Source organism: Eulemur rufifrons, chromosome 7 (genome assembly GCF_041146395.1).
Source record: "Eulemur rufifrons isolate Redbay chromosome 7, OSU_ERuf_1, whole genome shotgun sequence".
In the NCBI taxonomy this organism is placed as follows: Eukaryota; Metazoa; Chordata; class Mammalia; order Primates; family Lemuridae; genus Eulemur; species Eulemur rufifrons.
In genome coordinates this window covers 44,006,304-44,022,615 of record NC_090989.1, presented here as the reverse complement: position 1 = coordinate 44,022,615, position 16,312 = coordinate 44,006,304, and the positions used below count along the sequence as shown (strand labels likewise).

At 33.5% G+C, this 16,312-nt stretch overlaps 1 protein-coding gene across 1 annotated transcript; it reads right to left on the bottom strand.

Moving 5' to 3' along the window:
- Positions 1-13,875: 13,875 nt before the first annotated feature.
- LOC138386197 (olfactory receptor 5AC1) lies at positions 13,876-14,799 on the bottom strand. Its single transcript, XM_069472480.1, has one exon. The coding sequence runs from the start codon at positions 14,797-14,799 to the stop codon at positions 13,876-13,878; it is 924 nt and encodes a 307-aa protein (XP_069328581.1).
- Positions 14,800-16,312: the final 1,513 nt, after the last annotated feature.

The window sequence follows — 16,312 nt, the reverse complement described above, 5'->3', positions numbered from 1 at the left end:
AATATAATAATATAAAAATAATTTTAAGGTTGTTGAATCATTCTTACTATGATTGATTTTCCAAGTAACTTCCTTCTTCTATTAAAATTTATTACTTATGAAATTTTGTGATAAACATTTCTCCTCTACAATAAGACATCCTCTCCCATCTGTCTAAATTTTGATGTCTGGTTGAGAAGAATCTCAATGCCTCAATGGAATTTTAATTTCTCACATAGATATCTCATTATCATCTAAAGACATTGAAAAACTCTAAATAACAAAAGTTGTAGAAATCACTGCATTCTCACCCAGTTCCTGCAAAAACATTGGAAAATTGAAAGTGATACTTTTCCTGAAGTAGCACAGAAAATGCAGAAATGAGGCAGTGATTACTTACACATTGATTTTTACTAGTAACTTCAACATGAATGAAGATAATGTGTATTACTTTTATTTCCAAACTTGTTCTTTAAAAAAAAAGAGGGAAAGAAAAGAAAAATATTCCCTCTATGCTTTCAAAGGATTCCCTAAAGGATGAAGTCAAATTTGTTCTACTGGGCATTGTGAGTTAATCATCATTTCACCCCCACAACTAGCTGTAACCATTAAAAACTGTTGTAATCCAAAGGGATTACTGTGGGGGGCACCTGTAGAAAACTTTAATAAACACATTAGGAAATGTTTGTTTTTCCATTCTCGTCTTTCCATTTACAATAGCATCATCCAAATACCTCCTTGGCATGTTTCTTTGGAAGTCTAAAAGGTACATTAGAATCACCATGTCCAAATTTAAAATTAAGATCATCTGTTACCTCACACCCAGCCCTAGTTATCTTCCAGTGTTCTTTGTCTTAGGGAATAACACCATTAAACAATCAGTTATGCATGCTATAAACTAGGAAGATATCCTTGCCACTGAACTCTCCTTCAAACTCTAAGGATCAATGATTGCCAAGTCATATAAATTTCATCTCCTAAAATCTCTATCTTTCTGGAAATTTATCCATTTCCTCTAAATTATTTTATTTGTTGATATAGAGTTCTTACCTACTATTCCTTTATAACTTTTTATTTCTGTATGGTCAATGGTGACATCCCTTCCTTGATTCCCTATTTTAGTTAAGTCTCTTTTTTGAGAGTTTCTTTTTATTTCAATAAATTTAGAAGTACAGGTGGTTTTTGGTTACATGGATGAATTCTATAACAGTGAAGTCTGGGTTTTTTTACGTACTCATCACCTAAATAGTGTACATTGTGCCAAATGGGTAATTTTTCATTCCTGACCCCCTCCTACCCTTCTCCCTTTTTGGGTCTCCAATGTCCATTATACTACACTGTACTTCCCTACTTCCCCATAGTTTAGCTTCCATTTAAGAGTGAGAACATGTGGTATTTTGTTTTTCATTCCTGAGCTACTTCACTTAGGATAATAGCCTCCAGTTCCATCCAAGTTGCTGCAAAAGACGTTATTTTATTCTTTTTTATGGCTCAGTAGTATTCCATGGTGTATATATACCACATTTTCTTTATCTACTCATCAGCTTTATCTACTAATCAGCTTAGGTTGATTCCATATCTTTGCAATTGTAAATTGTGCTGCCATAAACATATGAGTGCATGTGTCTTTTTTATATGATGATTTATTTTTCTTTGTGTAGATCTCCAGTGGTAGGATTGCTAGATCAAATGGTAGGTTTAATTTTAGTTCTTTGAGAAATCTCCATATTGTTTTCCATAGATGATTTACTAATTTACATTCCCATCAAAAGTATATAAGCATTCCCTTTTCACCACATCTTTTCCAACGTTTATTATTCCTTGACTTTTTAATGATGGCCATTCTGACTGGGGTAAGATGATATCTCATTGTGATTTTAATTTGCATTTATCTGATGATTAGTGATATTGAGCATTTTTTCATGTTTATTGGCCATTTGTATCTCTTGAAAAAAATATCTGTTCATGTTGTCTACCCACTTGTTAATGGGATTATTTGTTTTTTTCTTGGTGAGCTGTTCGAGTCCCTTGTAGATTCTAGATCTTAGTCCTTTGTCAAATGTATAGTTCGAGAATATTTTCTCCCATTGTATAGGTTGTCTATTTACTCTATTGATTATTTCTTTTGTTGTGCATAAGCATTTTAGTTTAATAAAGTCTCATTTATTTATTTTTGTTTTTGTTGCAATTGCTTTACTGGTCTTAGCCATAAATTCTTTGCCTAGGCCAATGTCAGAAGAGATTTTCCTAGGTTTTCTTCTAATATTTTTATGGTTTCAGGTCTTAAATTTAAGTCTTTGATACATCTTCAGTTAATTTTTATATGTGGTGGTAAATAGAAATCCAGTTTTATTCTTTTGCTTACATCTATCCAATTTCCCCAGCACCATTTGTTGAAAGGGTGTCCTTTCCCCAGTGTGTGTATCTGCTTTGTTGATGATCTGTTGGTTGTATTAATAGCATTTGGCTTTATTTCTAGATTCTCTATTCTATCCCATTGGTTTGTGTGTCTACTTTTATACCAGTACCATATTGTTTTGGTTACTATACATTTGTAGTAAAATTTGTTTATTTTAGCTTTTAAATTTTTATTATGTATAAAATTTAATTACAAATTTAATTTCATCACATAGGTTTATAAGTAGTTTTATGAAGCAGTAACAGTACATTCTTATTCTTTACAAAGCAAGTAATATCTTGAGAGGCATATTTATTTGAAATACAAAGGAGGTGTGCATAAACAAAAGTCATGTTTTAATTTTAGAAAACGAGGAAATCAAGAGCTGTTTTACTTGCCAACAGAACCAAAACCAAACATTGACTGAATACATTCCTTAAATTGATCTCACCTAAATAAGAGCTTTTAAAGGTCAATTGAACTAAAGTGTCTGTTCAAAAAGTCTTTCATGTGAGCTCTATTTAGTTTAATGAGGGTCACAGTCAATATATGGACTACTATTAACTTATAGTGTTTTATTTTATGCATAACCTGGCAATAATAAAAATAATACAAAGACTATATTTCCCTTGTTATTAAAAACTATCTTGTAGTATGATTTGAAGTTGGATAATGTGATGCCTCCAGATTGGTTCTTTTTGCTTAGAATTGCTTTGGCTATTGAGGTGCCATATGAATTTTAGAATCATTTTTTCTAGTTCTGTGAAAAATGACATTGGTATTTTGATAGGAATTGCACTGAATCTGTAGATTGCTTTGGGCAGTAAAATCATTTTCACTACGTTGATTTTTACAATCCCTGAGCATGGGATATTTTCCCATTTGTTTGTGTCATCTGTGACTTCTTTCCTCAGTCTTTTGTAGTTCTACTTGTAGAGATTTTTCACCTTCTTGGCTAAGTCTACTACTTGATACTTTTTTTTGCACCTACTGTAAATGGGATTGAGTTCTGGATTTGATTCTCAGCTTGGTTGTTATTGGTTTATAGCAGTGCTACTGATTTGCAGATGTTAATTTTGTAACCTGAGATTTTACTGAATTTATCTATCAAATCTAGCGGTCTTTTGGAAGAGTCTTTAGGATTTTCTAGGTGTAAGATCATATTATCGGTAAACAAAAATAGTTTGACTTTCTGTTTTCCAATTTGGATGCTTTTTATTTCCTTCTTTTGCCTGACTGCTCTGACTAGGACATCCAGTACTATGTTAACTAGAAGTGGTAAAAGGGAGTATCTTGCCATGTTCCATTTTTTAGAGGGAATGCTTTCAACATTTTCCCATTCAATATGATGCTGTATGCCAGTTTGTCATATCTGGCTTTTATTATTTTGAGGTGTGTTTCTTCTACGCCTAGAGTTTTGAGCATTTTCATCATGAAGGGACGCTAGATTTTATCAAATACTTTTTCTGCATGTATTGAGATGAGAATGTGGTCTTTGTTTTTGCTTCTGTTTATGTGGTGGATCGTATTTATTAACTTGAATATTTTGAACCACCCTTGCATCCCTAGGATAGAACTCACTTGAACAAAGTGAATTATGTTTTTGATGCTCTGTTGGATTCGGTTTGCTAGTATTTTCTTGAGAATGTTCACCTTTATGTTCACAAGGGATATTGGTCTGTAGTTTTATTGTTGTTATTGTGTCCTTTCCTGGATTTGGTATTAAAGCGATAGTTGCTTCATAGAATGATTTGGGGAGGATTCCCTCCTTCTCAATATTTTGGAATCATTTCAGTAGGATTAGTACCAGTTCTTCTTTGTAGGTCTGATATAATTTGGGTGTGAATCCATCTAGTCCTGGGCTTTTTTGTCGTTTCTGTTGGGAGATTTTTTATTACTGATTCAATCTCACTACTTGTTATTGGTCTATTCAAGATTTCTATTTCTCCCTGATTCAAACTTGGGGATTTGTACATTTTCAGGAATTTATCCATTTCCTCTATATTTTCTAGGTTGCTTGCATAGAGGTGTTCATAATGGTATTGGATGATCTTTTACATTTCTGTGGCATCAGTTGTAGTTCCATTTTCATTTTAGATTGAGCTTATTTTAATCCTTTCTCTTACTTTCTTGGTTAATTTAGCAAGTGGTCTATCAATTTTGTTTATCTTTTCAAAGAAGCAACTTTCTTTCTGTTGATCTTTTGCATTGTTTTTCTGGTTTCACTTCATTTAGTTCTGCTCTGATCTCAGTTATTTCTTTTATTCTGCTAGCTTTGAATTTGGTTTGTTCTTGTTTTTCTAGTTCATTGAGATGTGACATTAGGTGGTCAATTTGTGATCATTCTGTCTTTTTTTTTTTTATTTCATCTTATTATGGGGGATACAGAATTTCAGGTTAGATACGTTGCCCATGCACAACCTGTACCCCCAAGTCAAAGCTCCAGGCATGTCCGTTCCCCAGACAGTGCGCGCCACACCCATCATGCAGGTATACATCCCTCCCCTCCCCACTCCCCCCTTCCCGAGTCAGCACCTTCAAGCGTGACCATTCCCCAAACAGTGCGCAATGCACTCATTATGTAGGCATACACCCATCCCCTCTCCCCACCCCCCACCTCAGTCTGATATCCGATTGGTGTCGTTCCCAGATGTGTATTTAGGTGATGATCAGGGAAACCAATTTTCTGGTGAGTACATGTGATGTTTGTTTTTCCATTCTTGGGATACTTCACTTAATAGAATGGGTTCCAACTCTCTCCAGGAGAGCCATAGAGATGTCGTATCTTCGTTATTTCTTATAGCTGAGTAATATTCCATGGTATACATATACCATAGTTTACTAATCCAATCATGTATTGATGGGCATTTGGGTTGTTTCCACATCTTTGCAATTGTGAATTGTGCTGCTATAAACATTCAGGTACATGTGTCTTTGTTATAGAATAACCTTTTTTCCTTTGGGTATATGCCCAATAATGGGATTGCTGGATCAAATGGTAGGTCTACTTGAATCTGTTTAAGATACCTCCATAATGCTTTCCACAGGGGTTGCACTAGTTTGCAGTCCCACCAGCAGTGTATGAGTGTTCCTGTCTCTCCACATCCACGCCAACATGTGTTGTTTTGGGATTTTTTGATAAAGGCCATTCTCACTGGAGTTAAGTGATATCTCATTGTGGTTTTGATTTGCATTTCCCTGATGATTAGGGATGTTGAGCATTTTTTCATATGTTTGTTAGCCATTCTTATATCTTCTTTTGAGAAATTTCTATTCATGTCATTTGCCCACTTTTTGATAGGGTTACTTGATTTTTTCTTGCTGATTTTCCTGAGTTCTAAATAGATTCTTGTTATCAGTCCTTTATCTGATGTGTAGTATGCAAAAATTTTTTCCCATTCTGTAGGTTGTCTGTTTATTCTTGTGACTGTTTCTTTGGCTGTGCAGAAGCTTTTTAATTTAATCAGGTCTCATTTATTTATGTTGTTGCTGTGATTGCCTTAGTGGTCTTCTTCATAAATTCTTTGCCTAGGCCAATGTCTGTAAGAGTCTTTCCTACATTTTCTTCTAGAATTCTAATCGTTTCACACCTAAGGTTTAAGTCTGTTATCCACCGTGATTTGATTTTTGTGAGAGGTGAAACCTGTGGGTCCTCTTTCAGTCTTCTACATGTGGCTAACCAATTCTCCCAGCACCATTTATTGAATAGGTATTCTTGTCCCCAGAGTATGTTCTTTCCTGCTTTGTCAAAAATTAGGTGTCTATTTAAGGTGGTTTTATATTTGGATTTTCTGTTGTGTTCCACTGGTCTGTGTCCCTGCACTTGTGACAGTACCAGGCTGTTTTAACCATGAGACTCCTGGAATTGATTAATGAATATAGGAAAGTCTCAGGCTACAAAATTAATATACACAAATCAGAGGCATTTATATATGCCAACAACAGTCAATCGGAAAACCAAATTAAAGACTCAATACCCTTCAAAATAGCAACAAAGAAAATAAAATATCTAGGAATATACCTAACTAAAGAGGTAAAGGACCTCTATAAGGAAAACTATGAAACACTGAGAAAAGAAATAGCAGAACTTGCAAATAGATGGAAAACTATACCATGCTCATGGATCAGAAGAATCAACATTGTTAAAATGTCTATACTACCCCAAAGTGATCTACAGATTCAATGCAATCCCTATTTAACTACCAACATCATTCTTCACAGACGTAGAGAAAATAATTATACACTTTGTATGGAATCAGAGAAGACCCCATATAGCAAAAGCAATTTTAAGCAATAAAAACAAAATGGGAGGTATTAATTTGCCAGACTTCAAACTATGCTACAAGGCTGTGGTTCTTAAAACAGCCTGGTACATTCTGTCTTTTTGATTTAAGCATTTAGCACCATAAATTTCACTCTTAGCACTGCTTTTACTGTATCCCAGCAATTTTGATAGATTGTGTTACTGTTACCATTCATTTCAAAAAAATTATTTAATTTTTATCTTGATTTCATCAATAGCTCCCAAATTATTCAGGAGCAGGTTATTTAATTTCCATTGTATTTATATAATTTTGAGACGTCCTCTTGGCATTGATTTCTATTTTTTCCACTGTGGTCTGAGAAGATACTTGATATTATTCTGATTTTTTAAAATTTATTGAGACTCATTTCATGGCCTATCATATGGTCTATCTTAGAAAATGTTCTATGTGCTCATAAGAAGGATGTATATTCTTCAGTTTTGGGGTAGAATATTCTGTAAATGTCTATTAGATGCATTTGTTCTCAAGTCTAGTTTAAGTGCTGTGTTTCTTTGTTGATTTTCCTGCCTCAGTAATCTGTCTAGTGCTGTCAATGGAGTATTGAAATCCCCCACTAGCATTATATTGCTGTCTATCCTTTTCCTTAGGTCTAATAGTATTTGTTTTATGAATCTAGGAACTCCAATGTTAGGTGCATACATATTTAGGGTTGTTATATCTCCCTGTTAGACCATCCCCTTTAACATTATATAATGACCTTTTTTGTCTCTTTTTACTGTTGTTGACTTAAAGTCTGTTTTATGTGATGTAAGCATGGCTACTCCTGCTTGCTTCTGGTTTCCATTTGCCTAGAACATTTTCCACCCCCTTTACCATGAGTCTACAAGAATCTTTATGACTTAAGTGTGTCTCTTAAAGGCAGCAGATATTTAGGTTGTATTTTTTTTTATCTGTTCTTCCAATCTATATATTTTTACTAGACCATTTAGACCATTTACATTCAAGGTTATTATTGATATGTGAGATACTGTTCCAGCCATTGTATTGATTGTTACTTAGTAGCTTTGTTTTCTCCGTTGTGTTACTGTTTTACAAGCCTTGTGATTTTTGTACTTTTGAGTATTTTTGTACCAGTGAGAATCGGCCTTTCATTTTGATGTTCAGGACTCCTCCTTTGAGCATTTCTTGTAGAGCCAGTCCAGTGGTGACAAATTACCTCGGAGTTTGTTTGTCTGAGGAAGACTATTTTTCCTTCATTTATGAAACTTAGTTTTTCAGGATACAAAATTTTTGGCTGATAATTATTCTGCTTATGAAGACTAGAGATAAGATTCCAATTCCTTTTGATTTGTGAGGGTTCTGCTGAGAAGTCTACTGTTAATCTGATAGGTTTTCATTATATGTTATTTGATCTTTTTGTCTTTTTTCCCTTACAATTCCTTCCTTCACATTGATTTAGATAGCCTAATGACTATATATCTTGGTGACGTCCTTTATGCAATGAAGTTCCCAGGTTCCAAACTTTTTGCTTTTTCTTCTTTCTCCCACAGGAATATCCACATTTCTTAGCTATGGGCATTTTATTAGTACATAATCTCATATTTCTCAAAGACTTTGTTCATTTATTTTAATTCTTTTTTCTTTATTTTTTTATAACTTGGTTAATTCAAAAGACTTGTCTGCAAGCTCTGAAATTATTTTTTCATCTTGGTCTGTTCTATTATTTGAGCTTTCAAGTGCATTTTGTAAATCCATGAATTTGTCTTTCTTTTCCAGAAGTTCTGGGGTATTTTAATATATCTATCTCTTCTTCAACCAATATTTTATCCTTCATTTTTAGGATAAATGGCCACAGATTTCCAAAATGGTTCTTGTCCTCCAATTCTGAATCTTCTGTTGATGAGGCAAGGTATATTGCTTTTCTTTAGCAGGAGAAGAATCATAACATTCAGATCATTCAGCACTAGAAGCTTATATCTCCTTGGGGTGTCCTATATTCAATCCCAGTGGCAGGACTATAACCTGGTCATGAATATAAAATGCTCCCCTAGAGCTATAATCAGTGAATATTCCTATATATATTTTTCATTTAATCAATAAACTATTCAATTATCTCATATTTTTTGAAACATTTCATTGACATTGCTTAGAACACAATACGTATCTCAAGTTTTAAAATTATTTACTATCTTTCCATGGAAGGAGCTATTTCTACCAAGGTCTAATAACAAGGACTACACTTGTCCTTTAAAAAGGCTCTTCCTTGCTGCACATTAAGTAATTTAAAAGTCCAAAATCCTGATGCATGTCATTGTATGATAATGTTGATGTTTGCCAAAGACTCCAATCTTCATGACGCTACATAGCAGACACCTTTGACATCAATTGTGCTTTAGGATGATATGGCTCCAAAGAGACTGTTTGGGATATAGCTTGTATGTCTCTTAAAGTTTGAGGATTCTTTTCCTCACTTCAATAAAACTCAGATTTCTTTCAAATAATTCAATATAGGGCTTAATAAAGTATCCAAGGGCAATAAATACATTCATCAACATGCATATAGCCCTCTTCTTATCCATGGGGTCTGAAAAGATAGTAATTTATTCTCATCTGTCTATAGAATGTCTACTGTGATTCCAGTCCCAATTATTCCCCAAAACCATATGGATTGTGTAAGGCTTTGTATTTTAGTAGGATTGATTAGCCATGTGTGGTTAGTCATATGTGTCATTACAGTCCTTAAGTCCTCTGAAATATAAATTATATAATATTATTAATTTAATGAACTTGTTTTCTCATAGGGATCAAATCTGGTTCTTATCTGGCCAAGGTATACATCCACACTGGAAAGATTATTTCAAACGTTTATTAGAGGCTTTACCAAAAGACAGAAAATTGACTTTCTTTTGAAGTTGGAATAAACATAAAAATCCTTGGATAACTCTGTAGTGGTATGCCAGTCACCTTCAGTTTGTTACAGTTTCTGAACAGCTTTCACTCTATCTGATATAGAGAAGAATATGAGTAAACTATTTTCTTTAGTTCTCATTAGTCTGTGGTTAGTTTCCATGAATTGTATTTTTTCTTAGAGACTAGATAGGGCTTTTATAAAATTAATTGATAGGGATTGATATCCCTGTTTTAGAAATTTATTGTGGTCCTCCCTGAATTTGGTTTTGCTTAATTCTCACTACAGAGGAGAGTTTGCACAATTCTAAAATTTCTCATTTGTATATCAAACTGGAAATGGGTAGAGGCATATGCAACTGATACCTGTTTAGAAAGCAGGCAATGGAAAATTGTTCTATTCTCATAATGTATCAAATCCAATAAGACATCCAGATAAAGGTGTCATTTCTACAGGGTATTCTTAATTTCACATTTTCCAATTTGTAATTTAATATAGTTCTGGTACCTACTACCACAGAATCACATTATCCTCAAAGTTTTATCTTTATTGGTCCTCTAATGTTGCCCTCTCTGCCTTTTGATAGTATCTCCCTGTACTGTGTTCTAGTTTCTGGTAATCCTAGAAAACTCTGTTCACCACCTATTCAAGCTAGACCAAACATACTTCTTCGGATTTCCCTGCTGAAATTTGCAAGTAGATCTCAACCTTCTTTTATTCTATTGCTTTAACAGAAGTATCCTCTGCACTTTGCTTACATACTTTATTTTCCCAATACCTTTTTACATATTCAAAACAGGAGTAAATAGAACCAATATGTCAGGTCTATTCAGTGAGGTGAGTACAGTTGGCTGAACTACAAGAAGTTTTCCACCTCCTATGTAGTAATAATTCACTACATTATTTTGTATAGCACCTTCACCAATTTATTTCTTTTTTTATCCTACTTTCATTAGCCATCAAACTAACAAGTTTGTCATGGCTGTCTATATAGTATTCTATTCTTCTAAAAGGAAGATTATGTAAGGGTAATAAGCACAATGAACTGTCCTTATCACTGAATTTCTCATAGTCTGTGTTAAGGCATTTTCCATTAAGAGTAATTCTATGGTTTATCAATATTCAATCTAAGGTGACTGCATTTGGAACATTTTTCCTATCTCTGCAGGGCTCTTTCTTCTATCGTTATGTGAAACAATTGGGTATGAATTCCAGGCTAAGCTGGTTGGATTTTTACTTTAACCATGGGATATCATTATTTAGAATGAGAAACATGTAGTGAAGTTTATATTAGTCTGACTATATAATTCTCTCCATTCAGACTGAATGGATTCCCTATCATTAAAATATTACTCCCTTGAACATGCAGTCTGAATATACAGATTGATAAAACCTCATCAGATTTCTAGTGTTTGTCTGTTGGCAAGATGCTTCAATTATTTAACAATACCCTCTAGTTTCTATGGTCATCTGGCATTGTCTCCCCACCTCTTGGACAGTCAGTGGTCATAGTCAGTGACTTTACTTGAACAGTAAATATAACATCTACCAAGTTCCTAGTAAAACTTGTCATGACTCATCTTCTGTTTTACATATTTGCCTCATCTCCTCAAAGTCAAGTCTATTTCTTTGTGTTCTCCTGGTAGGATTTCCATTTTGTTGATGCTGTTAATAATGATGAAGCAATATTTCTAGCCATTTTTTCTGTTTGCCTTTTTATTAATCCATTTTGCTTAATCCTAGAGGTTTGAAGCTATCTCATCTAAATTCCATTGATAAAGATTTTTTCCCCCATAATTTGCCTCAAAAAATGTTCGCTACTTCAAGCCAAGGATGAATTGGCAGCCATCCCATCACCAAAGTCTCCAAAGATCCTCCCAACCATCCTTGTGCATGAGACTCATTTAATCATAAGATCACTGGAGTAGCTTTGTGTACAATGACCATCAAACTCACTTATTCAGTGTTTACTTTGCCACATATATTACTCAAGTTTATTTAGCTGTAAGCAAGATAACAAACAGGTAAAGCAACAGCATGAACAGCAGCAAAATTCCCGAGGCCATGGACATGCAAATACAGCTTCCCAAGTCTCATCACTGAATGCAAACTGACATAAGTACAGATTAAAGTAGTATAGGGAAAGTACAGAGTCTAGAGTCTCTTAGCTCATGTAACTTGTTACCTAGCACGTAGAGAGTGTTTCCATTGCCTCCATTTTTTAGTACAGCTGCCTTCCATAATATACAGATTATATAACAAACAATCTTGATACTGGTACAATGTACTTAGGAACATTTCAGATCAGCAGGCAGTTCAGACCAATATCAGTGATTTATTCTGAATTGATGCACATCTTGAGCTAATGTTGCAAGATTGTCCAAATGTCACTTCCTCAGGGGGCTCTCAAACTGCAGGAAAAAACTACAGTTCAACTGTTACTCTTTTCTTTCCATGATAATATAAAATAATAGCTGGGATTTTGTTAAACGTAATCCTGATAAAACCCTGTATTATTTGTGCAGTTATAAAAATAATAAAAGAATTTAAAAACAATAACACATAGTTTCTTTTACAGGTACTCGAAATAAAACATTGTACCATTTAAATGAAGAAATAAATTTATTTATATTTACATATATAATAAAAAGTATTTAGGGGACTATATTAAAAAGACCAATAGTAAGTTACGGAAAAAGGATTTTACTAAAAAAAAACTAAAAACATTAAGAAAATTAAGATTTAGCTTACAGTGTTTACAAGATGAGTCTTGAAGCTGCATGATATTATGAAAATTACCTGCAAATACAGAAAATTTTTAAAAGACAATAAATTTAATTTTATGGAGTATTTTTTTCTCTTTTTTTATTTTAGCTTATTTTGGGGGTACAAAAGTTCAGGTTATATATATTGCCCATGCCTCCCCTCCGAATCCCTCCGAGTCTGAGCTTCAAGCGTGTGCATTCCCCAGACAGTGCACATCACACTCACATGGAGTATTTTTTTAAAGAATTTTGTTACTGGGGATCTGTAGGATTTAATCTTAAGACCATACAAACAAGTTGACTTTTTCCAGTAATGTGCATATGATAAATAGATTTAAGTGATAAAAGCTATTTATTAATATCATATACCTAAATCTTTAGATAAATCTTTTAGCCTATTCATTGGTACTATTGACTTGACAAAAGATAATGTGTTTTGGAAATACTAGAACAATAAATATATCTTCATTCTTCAACAACTTAAGCTTAATTCTCATTTTGTATTATTATTTTTCCTAAGTATGCCAAAAAAACCAGATTGCTTAAGGAATATAATTGTTTTACTGAAAGAGAAGTTGAATCATTTATGTTTATATAGTAAATATAAAATTGTACCAATGAATTCTCAACCACTAATTTATTTCCATTTCAGGGACATAAATATATATCTATATATCTATATCTGTGTGTATGTGTGTGTATATATGTATGTGTGTGTACATATATGTAATTAATTGGCACAATTTTTTACTCATATCTTTATATACTAAACCAGTATCTTATTTCTAATCTAATCTCCTTGCCTTCTGCCTGGTCAGCTCCTACTAATACTGACAGGCTCTGAATTTGCTTCTTATTACAGTAAAATATTCCTAAATTTATAAATTATTGAATATCATTCTACATTCAATATCTCTGATTAAAATAGTATGTGGAGATACAAATATAAGCTGTGATTAGTTGATGTTCCACTCTTAAATTCATACTAGCTTCCAATTTTCTTCCTAAGGTCCACCAATTTTTTTTTTAAGAATTTTTACTTTTTTCTAACTTTCATCACTGAGCAGTAAATTTCTCCTCAGAAATATATTCTACCAAAATGCAGAGTTTTATTTTTATCAGTCTACTAGAGTTACTGTATATGGCAGAGAATCACAAAGCCTTGTTAACTTGCAGGTCTAAAGAGGTGGGTTGGGCTCATTCACATAAGTAAATAACCATCTATGCCAGCCCCAGAGCTATTTCTCAATAAGTATTTCTCAGATGTCATAGTAAAATTGCCAATTACTACATGTAATTTTGGAAGTCCCTAGAAAATAGTTAATTTGCAAAAGCTGAATGCTCAAATACAAATGGAACGCAATGTTTCTAAATAAGCTAGTTATGGGTAATATTACCAAACTGTCACTGGACCCATATCCAAGCAAACATATACAAAGCTGGGTTCTCCTTTACACACAGCTCGTGGACCACCCTGACCACTAGCCCTAACCTGTAGGACTTGGGTTTTTTTCAGCAGAAAATAAAGAAGAAACAGTTTGAAAGTTGTCTGACAACTATTTATTTCTTCATTATTCTCCTTAAGGCACCGATAACCTCTGTGTTCCTCAGGCTGTAAATAAAAGGATTTAATAGAGGAATTATTATGGTATAAAATATAGAATACATTTTGTCCTGATCTTCAGCTGTTCCAGACCCACGATGCACATACATGAAGAAGAGCGTGCCATAGAACAAAGACACAGAGAGCAGGTGGGCACTGCACGTGGAGAAGGCTTTGCTTCTGCCTTTCTCAGACCTCTTTTTCATGATGGCAAAGAGGACATAGGAGTAAGAGATTATGATAGTGATAAAAGTGAAGCCTTGTATAAAAGCTGAAAAGATTAAAACCAGAAGTATATTAACCATAGGATCAGAGCAAGAAATTTTGAAAAGTTGTAAAATTTCACAGTAGAAATAATGTATGATATTGGACCTGCAGAAAATTAATCTAACTAACAAACCTACATGAATTGCTGAATGCAGAAAACCAATAAAATATGAAACACCAATAAACTGAGTACAGAGGCTATTGGACATCACCACTGGATAAGACAGGGGACTGCATATGGCTACATAGCGGTCATAGGCCATCACTACCAGGAGGAAACATTCTGTGGTTGCACTGGAACCAAAAAAATAAAATTGGGCCACACAGTCCAAGAGGGATATCACATGATTCTTAGATAAAAAATTGATAAGCATCTTAGGAGTCACAGAGGATGAAGTGCATGCATCTGCAAAGGCTAAACTGCCAAGGAATAAGTACATAGGGGTGTGAAGGTGAGGGTCCTTCCAGATGAGAGCAATCAGGCCCAGGTTGCCCACCATGGTGATGAGGTAGATCAGCAAAAACACCAGAAACAGCGGCACCTGCAGCCCTGGATGATCTGTAAGTCCTGTGAGGACGAACTCAGTCACCAGAGTCTTATTTTCTTCTGCCATATGTGACCTGGCCAACCACTAAAACAAAAGGATAAGTGAGGAAATAGTCAGAAAAGAGTCTTAAAATTGGTAACATTTTTGTGTGACTAACATTTTCCCAAGAAGTGCTTCTCATTTTATTAGTAGCTTTAAATTTTTACCTTTGTTCATCTACTTTTATATACATTCAAAATTGTTCATAATAAAAGGTCTTAAAATGATAATTTTCCTAAAGTGACATCTAAATTTAATGCAAATCCTTTTCGATCTAACAGGGTTAGATTGCATATATTCATCTGAAAGTTCATATTTTTAAAAGTTTGCATTTTCCCCCAGAAAAATATAAACAGTAAGAATAGTCAATAGTACCCTAATTGATATTAAACTATAATAAAAAGCCATAATAATCAAAACATTAAGATACTGAGCATAAGAATAGACAAGAGGATCAGTACAATAGAATAGAGAGCTCAGAAATAGATTCCAATATATACAGGAATGTGGCATAAGACAAATATAGTATTTCCAGTAGGAAAAGGATGATTGATTTAATGAATTGTGCTGGTACTGCTGGCTGTTTGTCTGGAAGTAAATAAAGTTAGGCTTCTACCTCACAATGTAAATATTTTCTAAGAAATTTAAGAGATGATAGTGTAACACAGGTATTAGAGAAAACCTTAAAGCCAATATAAGGACATAGTTACTATATAATTTTGATGCATATCAACAGAGTCAAAGGGTATATAACAGATTAGAAGATATATTTCACCATATATATAAAACATATAGATATGTGTCTGTAACATAAAATAACTGTTAAAAATAGATAAGAAAAGGCATACAGCATAAAAGAAAAATGGGTAAATAATATGAAGAAGCAAGTTTACAGATGAACAAATCAAAAAGACCAATAAATGAAATGAAAAGATACCAAAATTTCACACACACATACACATGCACACACACATACTTCTCTTTTCATGTATCATATTAGTAGAATTAAAATGAATAAAAATACCCACTGCTGATTGAGGCAAGAAAAGTGATACTCTCGTATATAACTTGCGGAACTATTTTTGCAACAGCCTTTTAGAAAAGCAATTTTTATTTAATTTAAATCATTAAATTTAAAAAACATAAACCCTTTGATCTATAATTTTCATATACATATATATATATCCTAGAAATAAAAGTACCATTACTCAAGGATAAATATATAAAAAATATCCAATGCATTATTGTTCAAGGCAGCAAGTACCAGACACATCCACAGTGAAATGATTGGATAAATCACAGTGCGTTCACATTATGGAATAAAATTCAGCCATGAAAAAAAGAGCTATACCAATTGAATTGAGATTTACCACAATGTACAGTTATCTGAGAAAAGTAAGATAAGATACAAAAAAAAATTTTGGAAAAACTCTTGTAGACATTGGCCTAGGGAAAGAATTTATGAAGACCTCAAAGGAAATCACAGCAACAACAAAATAAATAAATGGGACCTGAAAATTTTTTCTGTTTTTTGTAGAGT